Below are 24,216 nucleotides of genomic sequence, written 5' to 3' on the forward strand. Positions count from 1 at the left end.
CTATAATGGGTTCTCTGTCTTTGGAGTGAAGAATATGTGAGAGGGAATCAAAGAGAATTGATAGGTTGCATGCCCGCCTGTTAGGAGCACTGGGGACCGAGTGGAGGAAAACATTCTATTTGCTGGTCGTTTCTCTCCCTCCACCCTGCCTCAACCCAGCTGCCCAGAAAATAGACTTTTATTCTTGTTATTTGACGCAGAGGAAATGATGATAATGTATTGGCCAAGCAGCACATCAAACGCTTTGTTCGGCCAGAGAACTGTATCCGTATCAGGCTATTGCTTGTCACAAAGTGTGTTAAAGAGCTGCTGCTTTATCTGACACTATTGCACTTTGAGTCTGCCAAAATACCGGTCACTGTTTTACACCCAACAAAGATATTTTAACTGGAGCGACGCTCTGGTAGTCATTCCTGACACGTTGGGGCTAGACATTTTGTGAGTGTCTAGTCTGCTGTAGTTCCAGAGAAAGAAAAAAAGGCCGTTTGAGAAAGACAGAGGGTAAAGATAAAGAGAGGAGAGATTTTCTAAGGCTGTGACAGTTAATGGTGAGCTGGAGCATGAAACAGCTGTTTGCACGTGATTGACCTGTTTCCAACACCAAATAACTCAATGATATGGTGGATCTGTTGAAGAAATACAGCCTGTCTAATAACACTACACTGGACTTCTTATTTTTTCTTCACGGCTTTCCCTAGTTTATCTCACCAGTAGGAAATGGTTAAATCCATGAGCTAACAATGACACCACAAACAGTCTGTGCCGAAGTGTCCACAGTCTACCTGAGCTGTTTCCTGACCAGTAATGTCCTCTATTCCCGGCTATGGTGATTACTCAGTGCATGGAAGCTGTCGTTTCATATTTCACAGATGATGCTACTGCAGAGAGGATTGACTTTAGAGAACTGGATATTTAACAGACAATCACATGTGTTCAATTACTATACCAGAATGTTCTGCGCTTCACCCCCTCGCCCTCCACACAGCCCCCCTCCTCTTCCTCCCATTTCCCTATTTCCCCTGGGACCACTGCTATAGCCTCACCTCATTGCATCCCAAACTCCCCCATGCAGTCCCGGCCTGACTGACTGTGTGGCTGCTGCTTCTGCAGAGATAACCAAACAGCATCCAGGTATGGGAGCAGCCTGCTGATGGCATAGATTACCTCTATTGTCAAAATAACTAACTCTGCAGAATTCCTACTTTAGCGTGTTGGACGCAGGGGAAAGTGAGGATTTGGAATAGAGGATTTGGAGGATAAATATATATATATTTTTAACATGTTGCAGATCTGGATGAATTCTAAACAAGTTAAGGTACAACTTTTTTGTCTTGCCTCATGAATATCCACCACAACTGTACTATGAAAACCTACATGCAATTTAATGATGTCCCATATTTAGTAGTTTTAATTCAATTTAGAATTAAATTATATAAAAAATAAAACGTTGAAGTCGGGACATCTTTGTAGTGGTTGGTCTCCCCTGTGCTCTATACAGTTGCAGCAATGTTGCCTATTGATACTGAGCCACTGTCACATGATGGTTGAAAAACACGACTCTCAGGGAAAATGAAGTCATAGCCCATGCACACCGTACATGAACATATGTCTGGAATTTGAAGCTTCAGAAGATTGAAAGTGATCTTATTGAGCTGAGATTGTGAAAATGCTTTTGTCACATATTGTACAAGAGGCTTTAACTCAAGTGAATATTGAGGCAGTTTGTTTAGAGGAAACATAGAGGAAATTCCTCCTGGTAGATTTAATTGAATGGGTAGCCCTTCTTTTCCAACTGTACTTTTGCACAAATGTGGAATTTAAAATTAGTGTTATGTCTAATTGTATACACGTGTATGGTTGTGTGTGTGTGTGTGTGTGTGTGTGTGTGTGTGTGTGTGTGTGTGTGTGTGTGTGTGTGTGTGTGTGTGTGTGTGTGTAAACTATAGATAACCTGGGTCCTATTCTGGGATCAGTGACATATTATCCAAATGGTGCTCCTAGTTTTGTTTTACTGACATTTTACAAAGCACAGGCAAAATGGTTTCTATATCTATACTGAGTTTAGGTACTGGTTGGCAGGTACTGAAAGTATTCCATGACAAATCATATACAATATTTCGTAGCATTTGAATTGTGGATTTGCAACTATATCTTTGTGTGTGTGTGTGTGTGTGTGTGTGTGTGTGTGTGTTTGGTAGCCATGACCAGCCTCAGCTAGAGAAAAGGCCACTCTTTGACAGAAATGCCACAGGTGGCTGTGAGCTCTCTGTCTCTGCTCCTTTGATGTCAGTCTGTTTGAATATTTGTATCTGAGAGCTAAACCTCCCGTATTTTGAACGGACACATAGTGTTGTGACTGCTCACTCGTGGCCTAATGGAGCAACATTTCTTTTTTCTCTTAACCTCACAGTTTCCGACGCCAAACAAAATAATTATAATGGGAAATAGATATTTGAAGTGTGTTTCTACAGTATTTGTTTATAAAAATGTGGTGAAACTAATCATTTGAATTTGGGGTTGACTGAAATTGTGTTTAATAAGTCCCAGATCTTCTAATTAGGAATGGGGATTGCCTGTTTTATGTTTCCTCCCCGTAGGTTTAATTCACAGCAGGAAAAAAGCAGCTTCATGCAGCTACAATAGGCCGGTTGACACTGAGTCTTATTACGCCACAGGGATTACTACATTCATTATAATATAATGTGGGTACTCTCATTATTTGCAATTATAAATTCCTTTTGTTTTTTCCTTCATACAGATAATTGACTAAAACAACCAATGAATAAAGGATACATTTCCCCATTTATTATTTACCTCATTGTTCCCAATTAACATCAGATTATGAATTCAAAGATTTGTTAATGTCTACCCTCTGTAATTGTAAGAGCACTCATTTATTTAGGGACAACAGGAATTAAGTCTAATATCAGATGTTTGACAAAGACTGGTTTAATGAATTACCATCCATGTAATATGTGGTTTCTCCAGTAGGCAGGGATTGTTGTGCAGCCTGAATAGCTTCTAATACAAGTTAATGGTGTGTGTATATGTGTGCTAGTGAGTACAGGAGTGGGTGGATGCAGCAGGAGCACAGTTCAGAACACTGAAATAGTGTGTGTTTAGCGTCATTTGAGAGGCAGGAGTAGTCTTTTAACTCAGAGGTGCTATTCATGAAACAGCTTTCCATTCAGCCGGGGTCACCTGGGTCCCCTCTCCCCCATTGTCACCTCCAGCCTCAAGGCTACCACATTCAGACCCGCATGCAACTCCTGCCTTTATCTGGCTCTTTCTGTTAGCCCTCCAGACTCCCACGTAGCCGACACCGCGCTGTGCTCTGGCAACAATGCAGAGGTAGTTGGTACATTTATCTGGTCTTATTGATGGTGCTTTGTTGGCCCCAGCAATGGTATACTGAGGTGCTGTAGCGCAAATTAGTGACAGATCAGTTAAGCGTGACCTAAAAAAACCCTTGGCCTTGTTTAATTGGCAGTGCTGAGGCCGACTAATTGTATAAATCAGCTGGTAATGAGATCTTGGCTTATTGTGAAAAACAAGATAATGTGAGAAAATGAACATGAATGAGCATAACAGCATTTTCATCCCTTGAACTAGAGGGTGTGATCAGTGAGGGGTTATCTCTCTATTGTCATTACTGATGAAAGTATGGTGCCTTAAAGTGTATGCTTGTGTACTGTACTGAGTTTTTTGTTTATTTGCTGGTTCTTTGAAAAATCTCTGAAGTTGAAGCACTTAAACAGACAAGCGGAAACTAGCAGAGCATGGCCCCGTAATAAATCATTAGCATGCAGTGCTTGAAGAAAGAAAGCAAAATTAAATAAAACAAAAGCTGTTTATTAGAGAAATCCGCCAACAGATTAATGAGGTTGCAGAGAAGTAGATTTTAAACATTATATAGGACGGATTCCCATGACAGCTGTGAGGACTGGAGACAGGTCTAACAAAGCTGTTTTACATTAGCTCAGCTGTGGAGACTCTGACCCTCAGCCAACAGTCACTATGGCCTCAATTCACTTCCTCTTGTTCTCTCTCTATTTGTTCTGATGTAGGTAAATACAGTTATCTAAGACCAATGTTGATTTGAACTATGTTTGAAAAATACTTGAGTTTTTAAAAAAAATGGAAGAGATTAAATCAGGTTTACATGTCCTATTTTTGGTGGTATTTTAATAAAATAGAACACATTTATACAGTAGTTATAGAATGCACAGACACACTTTAAAATAGTTAAATGTTGTCTTCTTTTTGCTTACATTTCAGGTTTTTACATGAATTCAAAATAAACCGACCAGTGATCGCTGCAAGCTGGGGATTGAGTCTTTCAGTTCTTGTAAGTATCAATTTACCTTTTCAGCTGTTTCTGTCTTGCTTCCACATGTCTCCTACACCCCCGCTGTCATTCACCCACACTGAACACCTGCATCAAATGAGGTAGACAATTGGATAGGCACACAATGTATGCACAATTACACACTTATGTCAGCACAACGTTTCCGACAGAAGACCTTTTAAACATTAGATCCTTATCCTTAATACTTATTTTTCTCGTTTTTTTTGCTTCCAATTTCTTTTGTGGTTTCTCAGGATAACTTTTTTTTTCTTCTTTCGAATGTTATTGCTCATTATTTGATATAATCCACTTTCTTGTGTGGGAGTTGCAATTTGAAGGTCAAATCGGACATTCTAGTATTTAATGGTAGAAATGTGGTGGAGAAAAAAAAATCCCTTTTCCTACACTAGAAAAAGAAAACATGAGAGAAAAGCATTTTAACCTTGAACTACAGTGCTTCTAGGATCGTTCAACTGCACATAAACAACTTTCATGGATCATGGGTTAAAACATAATTTCCAATAAAACTCAGCATGTATTTGGGCTTCTTATGTCCTTAACATAATACTAGATAATACTACAAATATATCTACTACATATGTACAGGTACTGTATAAAAACGCACTGTTGAGTCACTGCATGGTTGGTTGATTAATATATGTCGGTTAAAAAGAGGTTTGAGTGAAAAAATTCAAAGCAATAGTGTTTCTATGAAATGCACACTTTGCTAAAAAAATAATAAAGAGTACTACGCAGTCAACTGTGCATCTATAAAAAATATATTACTTAAACAATCTTTGCACAGCCTCTGCTTGAGCAGGTTTTCTAATAAAAATGTATCTTAGATATTAAGCAAATAAAGGTGAGGAACTTCATTGATATTATTCTTTTATTCCAAATGTCAGTAGGCGATGTCTTGGGAGTCATATTAATGTGGTTGAGGAGCTCTTCAATAACAGCTGGGAAATGTCTCTGAATTCAAAGTTCATGGCCATTTACCATTGTTTAATTATGCCATTTCACACCACACGCTGCCTTCCGCTCTCGTGAACATGCACCTGTCTACCAGAGAGCTCTCTGCTGCACGTTAGTTTCCTTCAGTTCGTTCTGAATGCATCAAACCATTATGGTCATAATAAATAAAGCATCTAATAAAATAGATATTTATTAAAACCACTGTGTACACTTTTATAGTGCTTCGTGTTTATAGTTTTCAATGTTTAATTATTGTCTGCATCGTTGTGGACATACTCACGCAGCAAGTAAACATATAACGTCTGGAGTAGCTACTTGATGAGCTATATGCCTTTTTTAAAAATAAAGAAAACAAAACTCTTACACGATATACATGATTTATTTCTGTTGGACAGGTACGTCTACTACCCCCTGCCGGTCCCGCTTAAAACGCTGCTCCACAGGTAGCTAAAATAATTCCCCTGATGTTTTGATAATACATGATACTAAAGCTTTAATTATTATATTATGAAGTCAATGTCATAAGGTTAGTATTTGCTGTAAAAGAAAATACCGGAGAAAGCCGTATGGCCAGAATTCATTTCATCCTGTTCTCCTGACACAATAATTTGGATCCTCATACAAACCGAGATCTACATCCATTGACATACAGGTTTCATTAAGCTCAAAGCAGGAAGTAATTTAGTTTGCGTCTAGAGCGCTTATAAAAGACATTTAATTACATGCTCGCAATCTCATTTAGAAACACCTGAGGACATGTTAGACCAACTGAAGAGGCCATACAGTCTTTGTTAGCATGTGCCACTTATCTAATAAGCAACAGCCTTGCGGTCTCACAGCTCTCAGCCCACTATCGGTATGGTATTGAGCACCACTCAAGGGAAGGATGCCAGGGTAGCCACATTGTCAGAAATTAAATAAACATCACTTCACTATAAAATGAAAATGAACAACCTTTGAATGGTTATCCGTCATTCATTATTTATCAAATGGACCTCTTCAGCCCACTGACCCGGCAGTGATTATGGTCAATATGTTGCTGAACAGAGACCGCTTTTAATTTCATCACTCTCGATTACTTCAGAGGATCCCAGTGCAAATTTGAAATCTAATTGTTGCAAATGCCATTACCTGGCAATAATGTGGAAAACCCGCCTGAACTTTAATCCTCTTCCTAAACCCATTTGATTAATATGTTGTATTACTCATGAGTGACCACATTTTGAATTGCTTAAATGAAAATATCCTTTAAGAGTTGCCAAATCGATGTGGTGGTTTGTTGTCTGGATTCTTTACATATGTTAATTAGGTATGGTTTGTATTTAATCACATGAAAGGGAGCTAACCTTTACGTTTATAATTATTTAAAGGTTTGATGGGGCCTTATTTTTATTATCAAAATAGTACAAACCTAATATGGTTTTGGCTGCTGTCCTGCTTTTAAAGGTATGTTCCCTTGTACTGTAGGACAGAGTTTCACCTAGTAGCTCTATACGGCAGAAAATAGGACCGAAGAACACGCCATTAATCTTCTTGCTACCCCAGCTGTGGAAAGTAATGCATAACTAAAAGTCCGGTAAAATGAATTAATGATTTCAACCATGAACTTTTCTCCCAAAACGCCATGAATCGTCTGCAACTGATAATGCACCACGACCCTGAAGTGTGAAATCCCTGTTGCGTTGAGAGTAGCCAGTTAATTGATTCGCAAATTATTTAAAGTTTGTGGTGCCCAGGGGAGTGCTACACTCTAATGACGAGTTGAAAAACTCTTCCCAGGCTGGCCGTTGTTTAATTGTAAGCTTACAAATCTAATTTAAGCCCAAAGAAGACAAATGGTGTTCAGAAATATCTTTTTGTGGGTTAGCGGTGTATGCTCTTTAAATTGGATGTATTTTATCCTTAATGAGATCAAATGTTATTTTCATTCAATACAATAAAAAGGATAATCTATTCTTAATACGGACAAAACATATTGTATTTTTATATATAGACGAAATGCCCTTGTTTCTTGCATTGTGTCATTTGTCCTGTCAATTTGATGCTCAGAAAATTAGGCCATTCGAGATTGACTGGCAAAGACAGGGTGAAATAACTCTGTTACCTACATTTATCAAACAGGCTGTCACTATTTGTGGCACGTGTGCAACTAAAAAGAAAAGCTGAATATATGTATGAGTAAAAACCAAGTGCATAATGTTTTGTTAGGTAAGACAGAGATCAAGCAATAGCAGGTCATTCTGTGCCGATCGGGCTCATCTGGTAGTACACACACGGTACGTTCCATTGCTTTTTAGTCAAATTTGTTTGATCTCTGTGTTAATATCAAGAAGCCTCTAATCTCGACCCATTAGCAACTGCTGTCATTCAGACACACGTTGTCGGCCTGATTTAAATAAAATGAAATGAAGATAGTTGTTTCTGGTCCCTTGGCTTCACTCATTGCCATAAACATATGCTCTGTGCCCTGCTTCTTTCCATCTTATTTATGACTTTAATTTGTTGTGTGGGCTGCGCAAGAAATCAAATTTAATCCAATCCTCCCAGGGACCCTGTCATATAATAACATGGTAATTTCTGTGTATCCTTTTGAAAAATGAGGAAATTAATTCTTCCTGACATGTTCTAATTATTCCAGTGTGAACGGGCGGATGGGCTCCCCTCCTTCCTCCCATCCCCCCGGCCCCCTAAGTGTCAGTTGCCGACGGGTGGCGAGGTGCTAATGCTGACCAGCAGCGCGTTTAATTTGAAACATGAGCAGACACCTTTCAACACACCTTCCTAATGTTGGAGTGGCTCACACAAATTAATTCACTACTCATCTGGCAGCTCTGACTGAGGTGTGTGTGTGCGCATGCAAGCACTTGTGTATGTATGCCGGTGTGTAGGTACGTAAGGGGTTGGGGAGGAGGGGATCAATGGGACACTATTGCCATTAGTAAAGGTAACATAAGGTGTGTGTGTGTGAGTGTACTACACTGTAGGTGTAAATTCCAATATATCAGTGTGTGTGGACACGTGCTGGACCAGGTATCACCATTTTTCATGTGACTGGGTGTTGAGTTGGCGTAAAGCTGTCTGCTGGGATGTTGGGATTGCTTGGACAGCTTTTTTCTGCCCTCTCTGGATCTCCCTCCTCTAGAACCACCAGTACCTTTTCACACATTGCATAGCTCCACGGAGAGCCCCGAAAGGCTTATTTAATTAGACTGTCATCACAGTTTTTAGCTTATCACTTCCATTTGCCTGGGGACACTACTGGAAGAGACTTTGTGGAACAAAGATCTAATGTTTAATGAAAAGAGTTACAAACTTGAAAAATATAACTAAATGTGATTTGTTGTTTTTATGATGAATCCCTACCAGATCATTATAATAATATATTTTCAATATATTAATAAATTCATAATTTCATTGAAAATAATGGCCTGGTATGATGGTCTGTAAATGCATTAGTAATTAACACAGTGAAAATATAACTGTGGTTGTACTATTGCCAAGACTTCGCTCTTCTAAAGCCACAGGTCTGTATACATTTAGGCTTCTGAGGTAAGAAATATGTTTCCACTCACACTATGTATAGTCTCTAAGCAGCTTAGACAGGAGGAGAAAAGATAAACAAACAAAATTGACTGAACTTTGGAGTTGGGTTAAAACCCATATAACTGCAATTGATTTGGTGTGTGTGTGTGTGAGAGGGATCATAGTTGTGGTGTCATGGTTGAGGAGAAGAGAGCATGGCTTTGTGAACAGTGGGTGGGTCCCCCCATGACTCAGAAGAGGGGAGAGGCGTCAACATGGCCGCCCGGCCCACAGGGAGTAAATTGCCCCCCCACCCCCTCACACCCTGCAGGGTTAATCACTGCCATTTTGGATCCATGCAGAGGGAGCAAATGCACTCTCCATCACTGTGGAAGAACTGAGCCACCAGTTTGGCTGCGACTCTGTGGGTAGATCTGCTTCATAAGCTTGTTTCCAGTGGTACAATAGAGTGTTTTGAGCCCTGTTTTACTCTTCTTAAGAACGTTTGAGTTCCTGGATCAGTGCAGGCTCTTGCTCTCTGGAGCCTCTTTGGATATTGCTACTTTTTCTCATATGGGTTTTGTTAAGGGATATAAAATGTAACCTGGGATGTAGTTACGGGTAGGTAGCTAACTTCTGTGTCTCGCTGTGCGCTGCGCACTACGTGAGCCTGTTAATGACTGAAGGCTGAGAGTGCCTTCTCGTGCCAAGACCCACATGGCTGCTGGCGGTGCATTAAATCAGCAGTCAATTTGACTGGAAGTTTGAAATCTGGGCTAGGTTAAGGGGATGTGCTGAAGCCGTGTTAATAGCTAGCTTGTTGTCCATATGGTACTGCTTTAATAGAGCACATTTGTTGCAGATGGTGGGATACTTGGTTAGGCAGACGCAGCTTTTGGCAGAGGCTCATTCTTCGAAAGGGCTGCTGTGCTGCTCAGACTGGTCCAGGCCAACTCAGTGATGTCAATCCTCCCCGCTTCTCCTTCACCAAAAAGCCTGCCCTTGAATTGTGGCCTAGTCTTCATTTAAAGACATTCTCGTTTTTCGCCTTCGGAGAAGAGCAAATACAATGTGGCTCAGTCACTTTTTCCTGAGTTGAGTAATTTGCTCTCCAAACCGCACCTTTGCTTCCATAGGCGAAGTTCAGTTGTTTTTTACCACAATGGGACCGCAGACAGCAGGCACAGCTGAGGAAACACACGCAGAGCAAAGAACAAGGGTTGTGGAATATGACCAAAGATAAAGATAGAAACTGAGCAAAGTCCAATCTATTTCCTTTTCACTGCTCCTACTGTTTCAGTAGTACTGTTGCCCTGGGATTCAGGTGCAAGTAAAACAAACAGATTATTACAAGTTAAAAAGAGAGCTTTGTTAATCCTGTCACATATGAGTTTATGCATTAAAACTCAGTACTGATTCATTGTTCTTCCTAATTTCTGATTTGCACTATGTAAATGTGTGCTAGCATTTGAATGCATTAACTGTAAAATCTAAGCGTATTCACATTTGTGGGATTGGAATATTGTTGTAGCTTGTGTGCCTGCCTTAGAGTATGTGTGCTTTTTGCACTCAGTGAAGTGAGGAGACACGCTTGATCTGCTCTGCACTGTTTGACGGTTGTTTTCTCACGTTGTCACTGGCTTGGTGTGCTGTGGCTTGGTGATGGTATTATGTGCTCCGGGACCAGTTGAGTTGAGAAAAGAGCTGCAGCGCCCCTAACCATGCCACTCCCGCCTCCCCAGACACCTTATTGTGAGAAAAGTCTCGGCTGAGCCCTCTGGGCCTGGTGGATCCACTGCCTTGCTAAGTGCTGGCCAGACTGAAAGACACAGTGTCCTTGGGCCCAGCTCATTCTTTCCATTCTCTCAGATGCTTTGTCTCATAAGCCATGAGAGCAAAAGGAGAAAAATGCCAAATTACATCAGCGTCACAAACACTTAAGGTGTCATGGTCTGAGATGCACTATGTTGTTACGTTTTTTGGAATAATATTTATGAGTGAGTTTAATTAGTTTGTAATTAGAGTATTGTTCTCTCCGATGGGTTAAAAAGCAGGGATTTTGACAGACAGACATATTTTCTTTTTCTTGTATTGTTAAATTGATATTGTATGTACTGTATCCAGGAAGGATTGTGGAGGATGATACATTATAATGCTGGAAATATTTCAGCAAGATATCCTTGCCATATTTCAGTGGCTGAGTATCTTTATAGTTGTGAGATCTGAGACATTTTAACCAACGATAAAAGTTCCATTCACAAACGCTCTCTGGAATGGCTGTTCATTTTTTTTTTTATCGCATAAAGCACATGGATGTCCAAAATCAATTTCCAACTGATCTTAACACAATTAAAGTGTACATTATATAGCCATATAACACAGGCTAATGGAAACCTCATAAGTCATTATTAGCCATGTGTCTTCAGCATTTTGTGGGTAGGGCTTCTGAACGACCCCTACAAGTGGTGACATCATGACCACATCCTTTTGCCTCATTGACGCTGAGAGTCCCAGCTTGGGTCCCTTGCGGCCGGGCTCCCAGAAGCCACAGCACCCTCGCCACACATGGGCTGCAGCTGGACCACCGATAGCTAGTCTGAATAAGCTGCTGTGAGATCTGTGGTTACAGTGCTGGATGTACATGTATCTGCACACAGCCGTGGAAAAATACTGTATGGAGATCAGTAGGCAGAGTTTATTTGATGCAAACATATCATCAGGCCCTCAGTGCAAACCGATGTTGTATGCAAATCCACTCCCTCGATGGAAAGAGGTATAATTAATGATGTCAGTTCATAAAAAGAGAAGATGGGTTCGTAGCCATATTTTCTGCTTTAATTAAAGACATGCCTTATTATAGGAGAGATGTATGCTCTGTGTGTTTTTCTTTCTTTCTCTCTTTCTTGCTTATCCCCCTTCCTCCCTTCTTTCCTCCTCCCTGATTATAACTTGTTCAATAGTGTAAATGGTTCTCTGTGATTTTTCCTGCCAGAACCCCACACGCTGACATGGAGGGCTTTCTTCGTAGCAGCTTTTTACTGAGGTTAGTTTCATTTCTGTTGTTGCCATTTAGGATCACAGGTCGGGCACGGGTGGTAGCACGCTGACACATTGTTAACTTTAGACTTTGTACTGTGTGTTAGTGCACATGTTTGTGTGCACACGTGTCTGTATATTTGAACAATGTCTAACATGGATTCTAACATATTTACCCAAGCTGTGTCTGATGATTGTGTCCATGTAGTGGGTGGCTGACTGGCATGCTTCCCCTGATAGCCTCCAGTTAGACTGAAAGCACACATCAACAACTTAAGGGACAGATGAGCCTTTTTTCCCTTCCTCTCCCTTTAATGGCTTAAAAGACCTGCAGATCAGGCATTCTGGGTCTTTACACTGCATGCTTTTGTCTGACCCCTTCCCCATCTGCCCTCCCTTACTAACCGCCCTAATCAGCGATGTTGGGGTGAGGCAGTGTGCTGGCACATCTGTCTTGTGATGCACTGTTGTTTCCTGTTGTGTTCTGTGTTTGCATTCATCCTACCATAAAGATGTACATTTTTGTCTTTACCCTTCCTGTGATTCTAATTAAAAATGTGTGCTGTCATTACACACAGAGGAAGTAAATAAGAGTGTGTATTTACCATTGGCTCCTTTCCTAGTCAACCACCTTCTCTAGGCTCCAGTGTTGCTCCCTAATTAGGGTTGGCTCATTAGAAGCCACAGCAGCAGCATCTGCCTTTCAAAGCTGCTGTCAGCCAAACTTTGCTAAAGCTAATGAATCCGCTTTGATTTCTTTTTCAAAAGGTCACTTATTTGATTAAATTAAGAGCATTTTTTCTCTCTTAGAACTGCTGGGGGGCATTTTAAAAAGAAAGGACGATTTGATACCATTACTCTCGCTAGTCGAAATGTCCTTCAGGAATTCAATAAGAAATTCTGTTCTGCATTTAAATGTATGTTATTTTTGTTTAGAATTAAATCATTTAAATGTGACTTAAAGTGAGATTGAGACGCATATTTATAAAGTTCAGAAAACACAGGTTGAGCCCTAATTTGTGACAGAAATCCCGTTGAAAATATAAATGAACTTTGATTTTTGAACACATTGAAATGATCACATAAAAAATACGAATGTACTTTACATTCATAACTTCCTGTTTGGTTAAGTAAATTAATAACATAGGCAATGTAGAATTTTACATTATCTTTTTATCTTTCATGTGTTGGCACCAATTTATTTGGATTGGTTAATCTGCTATGATTTGACAGAAGTTATTCAGGCTTACTGCATGATACATTTTGAGAGAGCGCTGCCTATGCTCATTCTTTTTTTTGTATTTGAAAAAAGTGTATGGCAGCATTTAATTCTAATCACCTGTCGCAACCAGCTTAAAATGTGCTGTAAACTATATGATGCATTGGATGAGGTCTGACAGAAGCATATCTCAAATCCACAAGGAATTATTCATCCAATCCAATGATCGACAAAAAACAGAGAACGAAAAGAAACATGACCTTTGACCTTCGCAACAATTTCCTTTTGTTCTCATAGTTGTGAGGAAACACTGATTATTCTAAGTAAACACATTATTGCTCTGCTAATCCACATCCTTCTGTCAATGTCTGTTTTAATTAAAGAAGAAGCGCCAGTATAAAGATATCACGCACACCGGCTGGAGATTGGAGGCCTTAACAATCAGGCCAAGATTAAAGGCAGGCTTTGCTTCAGGGTTAGCCCTTTTGCTTGGATAAGACTTGTGTTCTGGAGTGGGCTGTGGAGTGGGGGTAGGGGTGAAAGGGGAGAAAAGGATAGAAACAGGGGTGGATGGATGTGGCAGTTAAGACATTCCTCCTGTGAAGAATCCCAGTATCTTTTCCCAAGCAACTGAATTAGGTCAAAGGGGGCTTTCTGAACATGCTCATACATTTCTGCTACAATGTGCAGATGTTGTTGACTTTTTATACTGTATGCCATATCTCAGTAGCACACCGGATGAGCCTTTCATTATTGTAATGAGTCATGAGTTTGGATTTGAGTCATACATACACTGACTTTTAATAGCTGTAAAACTGACATTACCTGGCCATCTTGAAAAATACATTAAACCCTTGAAGGGTGGCAAAGAAAAGTTTAAACTCCATATTTTACGCACAAGTCAAAGCCTTTGTACTGTTTCATTACCAGGACAGTCTGTTTAAAAATCCCAGCATTTCTGAAACTATGCAAAAGTTCTCTGAAGTACATTATGTGCAGTGTTTTTAATAGACAACTATTCTGCTTGTGTTATTGTAAGCCCTTCAGTTTTTCCCTTTGTTGAAAAGATGATGTGCTTTCATATAAGATCAATTTTTTATTTGTTTATGGAAGACGTTTAACAGGTTTTTGTTTGTGTATTCAAAGAGACTGAGAAAATAAGAGAGAGAAAGTGGATGGAAGGGAGACATAATACAAAGATGTGAACAGGCAGAGAGAGAGAGATAAGCAGAGAGAGAGAGAGGGGAGAGAGGGAGATGTCTTCAGTCTCTCTACTCCCAGTGGGCAGGACCTCCCCCTACATTTCTGCCATTATTTGATGTAATGAAAGGAGAAAGTGTGTAACATTGAGATTGTTAATTAATTTAGTCTAACAAGATGAAGATAAATGAAACCCACTGAAGGTTGACTAGGCTAAGGGGCCCACTTAGCATTCCTCCTGCCCTCGAGCTCTGTCTCTCTCACTCCTTTACAATGGAGCACAGCTAATAGGTGCAGCACGGTGTTTGTACAAACCCGCTGAGCTCTTATCCTGTAAGTTTACATGCAGACATTTTTGGCAAAATATTTCATTTTCAGACTCTATTTATCATAATCTTGCTCTCTGGGATATTTTAATTTTCAAATGGATAATTTGTAATGCAGTTAGCTTTGGAGCAGAGATATGCAATTACCTAATTGAGTCATCTTGACATGTTAGATAAAGCTCAGTTGACATACATGACTACTGAACTACATTGACTTTTTAAATATATGTATAGAAGCAAATATATGCATAGAAGCAGTCGTCTAATGTTAATACATTTGTCTTTTGCGGACACTTCTAAGTTATATATTTAGTCTGAAATGGCGGGAGGTTACATAAATGGCCATTCTTTCCAGAAACTATGTGGCCCCTTCACATGAGTCTGTGTGACTCCCAGCCTTTCACCAAATGAATGGTTCTTCTCTAATGCGGCTTGGGGGCTTTTTGGGCGGCAAGATAGACAAAAAGCAGAAAGGACATTTTTTCTTTTTTACAAAACCAGACAGTTGTCTTCATCCAGAGCCCTTACAAGCAAATCAGTAGTCTATCGAGGTCCTTCCTCAGTGGACACTTTGTACAGGATCTTGATGGCAGCACAAACCAATCATTATGGTACCCATTCTTTGCTCCCTTAGTTCTCAAGTCAATAACAATGGGTTGTTGATTGTATGGAAAACACCAGAACAATTACGTCCTCTGTTTTGGTGGCAGGGCAGCATTTTAAAGTGCAATCCTCGATAATGGCCTCATTATTGTTATTCTTGGAGCAGGCCTGAGGAGAAAGAAGAAGCTGCTTGCAGTGCGTCATTATTTCGTAAATTTCGATTAGCTCATCATGCTGTCTCCTGGCAAACTAAATCATAGCTAATTAAAAGTGAGCTAGCGGTCTGCCTGTGACTTAAAAGGTAGCACTCGATAGGCTGTTCATATGAAAAAGTGGTAAAAAAGGAGGATTAGAGCTGTTACCCTGGTAACTCCAACTTCCATCTGCGAGGGAACAATGAACTTGTGTTTCTCTGCCACCTATGATTGAAAAAACAGAGAGCGAGGAAGTGAGTGTTCTGAAAGGACAAGACCCTTTTTAACAACAAAGTGGGATCCCGGCCTAATAGGCTCTTTGGTGTGAGTTGTTAGGCGAGATCACTGGGGGATAGAGGAGCACAAAGGTCAACGTGTAATCCTAGGACAGTGAAGGTCGTCACAGCTTTAACAATAGCAGGTTTCCTGAATCGGTTTGTTTTCCTGAGAAAACAAAAACCTCAAGATTGAAAAAATAAATAAATCAGTTTTACAGAAGAGGCTGCTAGTAACACGCCTCCATGTGATAAAGAAAGTAACATGTCCCACAGCCAAAATGTACACATTCCCACAGCGGATTAAATGAACTCAAACAAGATGCCAAAGAGATGGGCCAATTAGACAGAGCTGTCAGAAGCTCTTGGAATTGTCTATTGAATCTCTTTTTACTATTAAACCAATTCTGCATTGGTGTCTGGCAACATCAGCAGCTCAGTAGGAGACAACATCCACTCTTCCATGAATCTCAAACACCTAACATTTAATCAATGCACTCATGAACTGCAATAACTACTGCAACACAACATTACATTTTTTAATGTTTTCGCTTTAATTACCACTCAAGGATATATTTATTCAAGTTAAAGAAATGAAAATCCTGAGGCGAGAAGTTGTAATTAAAATACTGGTAGTCATGAGTAATGCATTTCAATAAAAATCTCTTTATTTCAACCAATATTTAAATATTTTTGCTTAAGCATGACAACAAATAAAAGTGTTTGATGGTCTTATAGCGAAGAGCTGCTAAAGAGCTGCTACTCTTAAAATAAGGCGTTAAAACACTGTTGAGTTATAATGATCCATGACTATAGAGGAACAGTATGTGTTTCTCTTTGAGTTTTATGTCCCTTATTACAGCTGCAATACGTTTGCTCACATTAAGCTAATTTATGGCTGAGGCCAGCGTAACAGCCGTACAGGTTAATGAATTTGGCATTACTAATTAAACGTTATTGGGGGATGAATATGAATCCTATGGTCGGGAGGGACGGGAGAGAAAGGGGGAGGAGAGGAGAGCGGGACAGAGGACTTTTCTATCTTTCTTGAGGTCTTCCTTTCAGTCGTGTTCACAATAAGTTAAACATGAGAAGACGATGTAAGGGCACATCGTTTGAGGTGAAATGGAGGACAGCCTTACCTTAGTGCAATGGCCAGTTAGACTGATAAGATGCAAAATAAAAAATAAAATGTTTTTATAATAATTCTGTATAATTCCACAGAAGGTGTTGAAAAAAACCCCTCTAAAACTAAAAAACTAAACTAAACTCTCTGTAATTGCTGTGACTTAGTATTGTTTAAAGGTTAAATGAACAGCTAAGTGATTAGATACTTGTGTAAGCTGAGGAGCATTCTGTCCAATGCACTGCAACACATATCCCTTTTAACACAATTGTTGTTAAGCAATTATTTCAGTCACCTCTTGAATACAGGACTTTAAAGACCAGGAAGCACGGCCCACTCAAGCAATGAGAATTGATGCTGACACGGTAGACTATTGAGCCAATATTGAGCTGCCCTCTGACGTGCTCTGTCCAGGTCCAGGGTGTGTTGAGGAAAACAAGATATTTCTATTCTCATGGATTTTTTAACCATCCCTCACTTCTTAGTAAAGGGTCACACAAAAAGAAAAAAAGCTATTTCAGTAATAAACTCAAACAGATACTAATTGAATATAATAACTATGTGGTAGGTTTTATAAGGATGTGGATATGTGCTTAAAAGTGAAATATTTAAAAATCTGTTCAAAGTTTTGCCTCCAAACTAAACAACTGAGACATTTTTCGGAGCTTGTTATAATATATGTGTGAAGCACATGTGAACATGTGTGTATTGTCAGTGGCTTGTATTACATCTTACATGCAATTTAAATCTTATTTTTGCTGCAGCTCTTTCTCTACCTTCTCTTTCACTCTCACTACTGCCTCTAAACTCCACATCTGACATAGTCTCCCTGAAAGCTAAGCCATTCAATTTAGATTTCAATTATCATGTTAGTTTTGTGATTAGACTTTAGTCCTCCAGGAATCAGATCCCTCTGCTGCTCTCTATTCCACTCTATTCCACTTCCCCTGCAATCACATCCCATCTGATGAATTGCGCATATAATTACGGAAGTTATTGAATATGCAGATCACTGCTGACTCTTGGTGTGCGGTTCATAATGCAGCAACTGTATCAAACAAGGGTCTCTGATAAAGACCCACTCTGATAATGAGAGAGGGCCAATGTATGCTATTAGTCAGAGATAACAGACACCACAAAGGCTCAGACTCAATTAAAACAGAGCCACGGTATAATCTGTGTGACTCTGTGTATACGTGCGCTCATAAACAGTACTCAAGCAGTGTAGGGACTTGGCACTGGGCACAGTCAGCTCTGCCATTACAACCAGCAGAGCACAGACCAGTCTGCAAGGCCAGCCAATGCACTGGGTGTTTATGAATCTACCAACATGAGGTATTTCCCCCATGTTACAGTATGTTGCGACCATCGTTTTACACCCCGTCCCATGATGCAATCCCTTAGAGCTTTTCAAGAGAGGGGAGTGAAGCACTTTACAGGCACACCCACAGGAGGGGGTTGTGGGAAATCTTTAAACTTCCGATAGCTTTTAGAGAGTTTTCTTAAAACCTGGCCAACAGGCAAAGAGGAAAAATATCTCTCGTGCTATAATTTCTAAGCATTTTACTGTCAACCTACTGAGAATTTCCTCATTTGCTCTTAACAGGTCCAATACCAATAGTACTTTTTTCCACATAAAGCTCTTACATGGTTTTTCAGCTTAAGTTTAACACACAATTGCAGGGAAACGAAAGATACCGAGTCCTGTATTTTTAGTATGAGCTGTAGTGAGCTGCCATTTTTAGCTGAAATGCCATGCTGATGCTGGACGGCTGCCCTGTTGACACCAGAGAGGAGGGTTTATAGACTGCACAAACACGATGTCAGACAGTAATACAATAAGCAAACCAAATGTTAATGTAGTTGATTGTGCCTTATTTAATGAGGAAGAGACAGCCGAGATACTGAACCTTTACTTCATGCTTCAAGTTTATGTCTTTGAGTTTTCTCTCTACATATCTTGCCCATATGATGAACAACATATAGCTACATATATGGATTTAACTAGGCATACATTTCCTAAGTATATTTTGTATTTCCCGAAATGTATTAAAACTGTGTATCCCCACATCCTGTTGTCACTGTGGAAGGTATTAGAAGCATGGCTGGTGCTGGCTCTTTTTCCCTGTCATGCCTGTCTGATGTAATTAAGACTCAGAGCAGGATTCTAGCACATGGTCACTGTGGCAATGTCACTGTGGCACTTTACCCAGGCCCATGTATATTAGTATGTTAATAGGATTGAACATGTTTACACCAACTGTTTGACAGGAGGTCAAAAAGGTGACTTAAACTTTGTTAAGGGGCTTACATAGGAGCTCAAATAGCATTATAGTGGCTAATAGGCCTAGAGACACTGACAGACAATACACAATGTATGAACCGCGCTTGCGTTCAAAGGCAAATGCCTGTTATGTGGTGTGTAAAGTAGAAAAAAAGAACTAAAGGGCATGGTTAAGCTAAGTGGCCAAAGGGATTTGACTGCCCTTTACTGTAAAGCGTGTGTTGCAAGTGCAACGACCTTTGTCAAGTTCCAGCTATTGTTTGCAGATTGGTTACACACTCCACAGGCTGTGAAAGACACATCTGCTGCCTTCAGCTCAGGGGAGAGCAGATAGACAGTCAGGGTTGAGGGTTAGGTGTGTGGGTGTGTGTTGGGGGGATTGGTAGGTGGGGTCCTCAGCTACCCTGTCATACAGCTCAGCTACAGTCCCTATCTTCTTATCAAATATTTGTCTGGCCTTCACCGCCTATTGCCTTCCCTTCTGTTTGCTTTGTTTATTGAAATCTTTCTGAGGCAGATTGATACAGTTTTCAAGTTGTTCTTTTTCCTCTGTGTGCATTTAACACTGATATTTTTCCATTATTTAAGTATGTAAGCATTTTGCGAAGGCACAGTTAAGTTGTTTGATATCATGGGAGTTTTAAATCGCAGGTCAGCTCAACGGAAAATTCCCTTTTAAGCTTTCAGCATCAAATATAAAACCATATTTGTTTAATGTGTTTTTGAGTGATTCCCCGATTGAGATTCCAAGGGTCCCAATGATCCAGACAAAGGGTCTCTTTGTGTGAATGGGGCCCCAGTTGAAATATAGGAGTAGTTTGAGATTACCAGATTATTTCCTACTAGCCCAGTGAGTGAGGCAAGCCGCAGCCCTGCGCCGTGCTGTGCTGAGGCTGAGCATAATGAGTGTGGTGGCAGGGAACCACAACAGAGCTGGGGCACAGGCTGCCTGGGAACCAGAGGCCCATGGCCCTCAGCCAAACACACACACAAATCCTGCCGCACACTTGTGGCTTTTTAAGAAAGCAATTAAGTTAATTATTTCATTTTGAAGCACTGTCATGATGCATGCGTCCTCTGGGCAAGCCAGCAAAAGAAGAAAGGAGAAGCTAACACAGTGGAAAAGGTATTAGTAAACACAAGCTTCCCCCAACAACCACAGAGGAAAATAACATGCAACCGAGCGTAATTTGGCATTTGTTGTAAACACAGCACAAAAATCACTCGAGTAATGGATCGTGGTAGGTATCACTTGCAGCTCCTGCTTCTTTTTGTATGCATTGCGCTGAACAGATGTAGAGAAGAGTACAGTAGTTGCACAGTATAAGGGTCAGACACATGGTTAGCAGTATGGACCGCTGAAGCATTTTGAGTTTTTGTCAGCGTCTAATCCACTACAGTGCCCGCTTCCCTGGAGGGGAAATACAGCACATTTTTCTGTTCAACCATGTCTGTCAGCTCTGATTTTATCAGGGCTATGTTTCACATTCATTTACTCAGGTTTTCTCAGTGCCAGTCCATAAATGAAACCATCTTAGCATTGCTAAAACAGCAGCTTGTACATGTCTTCGCTGAACCAAATTTTTGGGCAATTACCCAGATCAGTGGCTGTGGTTTCGGGTTTTGCTCTCCAGATCTCATTTTTTCTCCAGCCTCTTGCATTTTTTTGTATCAGCTGTCAATCACTCATGGTCACTTTTAACCACCTCCAAACAGGGCTGTGTGCCAGCCATTCATTTATACCTTCACTTTTGCTCTGCTTCTTCATGTCCAACCTGTCAGAATGACACACACTGTTGACCATGCTTCCTATTCAGCACTGGCAAATTAATTGGTTTCAGTGGTTTAAATCAGCAATCAATGTCAGTTTCCCAACATAATAAGCCTTAATCATACATCTTTGAGGTGTGGCTTGCCTGACCCCTATTCATCATGGCTCTGCTAGATGGCCTCATCTGGGTGGAGCAAATGAACTACCCCTGTTTTGATTTTCCAATTGATGTGTCAGATGAAATGTGGATACTCTTTCCCCTCCCAGATTCTATCCCAGCCCTACTTCTCACAGTCCTTAAAAACACACAAGGCCCCAAAGACAAAGACGGAAAAGAAGTCCAGTTGTCACAAGGGGAGACAGATTTGTGTGCCTTCCCTTGTGTGAGGGTGCTCAATGAATACCATTAAGTTATTCAGAAAGAGAAAAAGAATAGCAGAAAAGGAAAAAACCTAAAGAATTAGAGGTGGGTCTTACTGTGGCTAATGAGATGCTGTCCTTACAGCATAAAGCCGCTTAATAACAACAGTGTTGTCGTTTTCCCCAATCTACAAACATCTATTTATTAGATGATAATGTAAAGGGAACAAGATTACTAATCTTTTTGGTCGTCATTTTCAATGTGCCTTTTTGTTGACGAGGACTTGTGAAGCATTCTAGATTAGCATAAAGAAGAGTGGGAAACTAATCGTTAATACAGATGTCCAAACCATCAGCAGTTATACCAGCTCTCTGCTGGGCACTAGGGTTGCCAATGATGACCTAACGTAGGCAAGACCAAAGACTGAGGCCCTGCTTCACCTTTCATACAGCACAATAACACCCCCCCCCCTTTGCTTTGATAAACCTACAGAGTCTGCAGTGACCATGCTCCCTGCAAAATGTTTCCTTTATTATATAAGTTATTGTCCTTGAGAATTGTCCTTCTTTCTTCTTTTAAACTTATACTCCTATTTTCAGATGTCTAACTTGGGATGCATCCATTCACTTGTGTTTGGCACCCCTTAGCTAGCTCCTCAAGTCACTTTTCTGGCAACTGTTAGAAATGTTACACTCGATGTGTTGAAGTGCAGCCATTTCGCTGCAAACTCTCCATTGCACAGAAGAAGTTATCTTTATAAATGACAGAATGGACCTTGTCTGAATAGAGCTTTGTTTACTGTTTAACAAAAAGGGGGGCCCCACTCTATATTTCATCTGTCACCGATGCTTTTCTTTCCTTCAACAATGCTCGATTGTTTCCATGAAAATGTCAGGTTCCATGAACAGGAGAATTCTGTATTATTATGTTCCTGCCAAATTCCGATCTCTGTTTTCCTTCTCCTGCTCACAAAGGGCTCATAACTTACTGTCAACTACTAGGCAAGCCACAAAGCTCCACTGTTGCTCAGCAAATAGGCTTGTGTTGGTTGATGGCTTGACTCGCTGTGAGGTTTGCTTAAGTGCAGCAGCAGCAGCAGCAGCAACAGAAGTCTCTTTGGGAACTCCATCCCCCAGCAGGCCCACAGAAAAAAAGGAAAGTTAAAGAAAGAAAGAGAGGTAGAACAACAAGAGGCTTTTCTTGTCTCAATTGTTGTCCTACTCTCGGGAAGGGAAACAGTTTGTCTTGTGAATGAGGCTGCTGAAGTTGTTGTCCAGCTACTGTTTATCTATTCTGTGTGTGCCTGAGTCTCATCCAGTATGCTACTTTTCTATTGGATACGTTCTATTACAGAATGATGCACAACAGTAAACAAAAAAGGCCTGCGATGAATTTTTTTGGACACCCATTCTTCATTTGTGAAAGCATATGCATGAGTGAACTTGTGTGTGTCCTGGGGAACTGAGAAGCTGTAATGCCATCCAACTCTGAGCTTGTGTCCTGGGACCAGGAAAAAGGCCTAAGGCACAGGGGACCGAAAAAGAAGGAGGAGGAGGAGGAGGAGGAGGAGTAGGAGGAGGAGGAGGTGGAGGAGAAGGAGGTGGAGGAGAAGGAGGTGGCAACGAGGGAGTGTGTGAGTGCCCATCGACCCTTCCCGGGTAGACAGACAGGGACACTTAAGCACTCTCACACCTGCATCTGCCTTTTTCCTTGTGTGGGGGGCAAGGACACCACCCATGCTGGCATGGCAGCTGCACAAGTGTTTAAAGTGAGATACAAGGCAGTTCCTCTAGCAGAATATTATTGCAAATAATTTACCCTGCAAAGTAATTATCAATACTCTGCTCAGCATGTAAAGTGTGCACTTCAGGTGGCTTGCTTAATTTGCTCTGGGTGGCTATCATTTGAGTGTGGATTTGAGCTGTGGTAACTGTGGCAGTTTCTAATAGAGCAGGCATCCGCAGAGAGTGTGAAGTGAGGATGAAGTGCCGCCGTAATTGAGTTGACTTTTTGCAAGGGAAGGTCAACAATAATGGAGGAACAATTTAAACAAATTCATTTAGACAACTCTCCAGTCACTGTACAGTAGGTTATCTTGTTGGAAAATCTGTATTTTTACAACCATTTACTATATTTTAATATCATTATCTATAATTAAGAGATTTCAATGGATTTGTCTATTACTGACTCAAAGAGACTTGTAAAAAAAAGTGCAAGCGATCTCTTTCTTTCTGAATACCTATCTTTAAATCTGCAGGAATCACGCAATAGTAAAGATGCATGTGCTTGAGAACGCTGTGTCTATATGTGTGTGCTGAAAAAGAGGCTAACTGTGAGCGGTACAGCCCGTGTTACGGGTTGATTATGTATCCAGAAACCTGGTTGCTGCACAGCATGGCACAATCACAATGGAGGGTGATAATTTAATTGTGCTAAACGGTGGATTCCGTGTCAATGCTCCTCCAGCTGGGAGCTGTCAGGTAGTAATATCTCATTATGGCAGGTGAAGAACCCAGAGGAACCCTACCACGACACCTGTTAGAACAGGAGGAACCCCTGAAGAGAAACAGATGATTTTCTCTCTCTCTGACTTTCTCTCACGCCCACACTCAAGTGCGCACACACACAGACATAACAGTTTAAAGCCCCACAAGTCTTTCATTTTTTGCTACTTCACTTTTAAATATAATAAAGAATTATACTATTTGTTTTTTAAGCTATAACCTTTGTTTTGAAATAACATTTTGATTCAACATTGTTTTTTTTAAGGACCTTAGTTAGGTGATGTTAAATAGCTCCTACAGTACTATACAGTGACACAAAAGATCAGGCATTGTAGCTTTGTTTCTTTTGTTCATGCTTGAGACAGTTGGTCAATTTTAACACTTACAAATGTTTTATATGTCTTATAATTGTTTCTTTTTGTACATGAACATTGAATGCATGCATTAAGTACACCCTGTCACACATGACAAG

The 24,216-nt window shown here is 40.5% G+C and overlaps 1 protein-coding gene across 9 annotated transcripts in view; it reads left to right on the forward strand.

Annotated features, from left to right (window-relative positions):
* The window catches only part of sox6 (SRY-box transcription factor 6), a 129,724-nt gene that overhangs the window by 17,638 nt on the left and 87,870 nt on the right, over positions 1 to 24,216 (forward strand). For 7 of the 9 annotated variants that reach the window (XM_034110820.2, XM_034110812.2, XM_034110839.2 and 4 more), the window contains 2 exons: positions 4,279 to 4,348; positions 11,838 to 11,888. In XM_034110820.2, the coding sequence (XP_033966711.1) occupies positions 11,854 to 11,888 (35 nt within the window). In that variant the 5' untranslated portion in view covers positions 4,279 to 4,348; positions 11,838 to 11,853. Of the gene's footprint in view, positions 1 to 4,278; positions 4,349 to 5,718; positions 5,767 to 11,837; positions 11,889 to 24,216 lie in introns of all 9 variants that reach the window. The other 2 variants (XM_034110829.2, XM_034110853.2) reach the window with 2 other exon arrangements.

Source organism: Pseudochaenichthys georgianus, chromosome 3 (genome assembly GCF_902827115.2).
Source record: "Pseudochaenichthys georgianus chromosome 3, fPseGeo1.2, whole genome shotgun sequence".
NCBI classification, from domain to species: Eukaryota; Metazoa; Chordata; class Actinopteri; order Perciformes; family Channichthyidae; genus Pseudochaenichthys; species Pseudochaenichthys georgianus.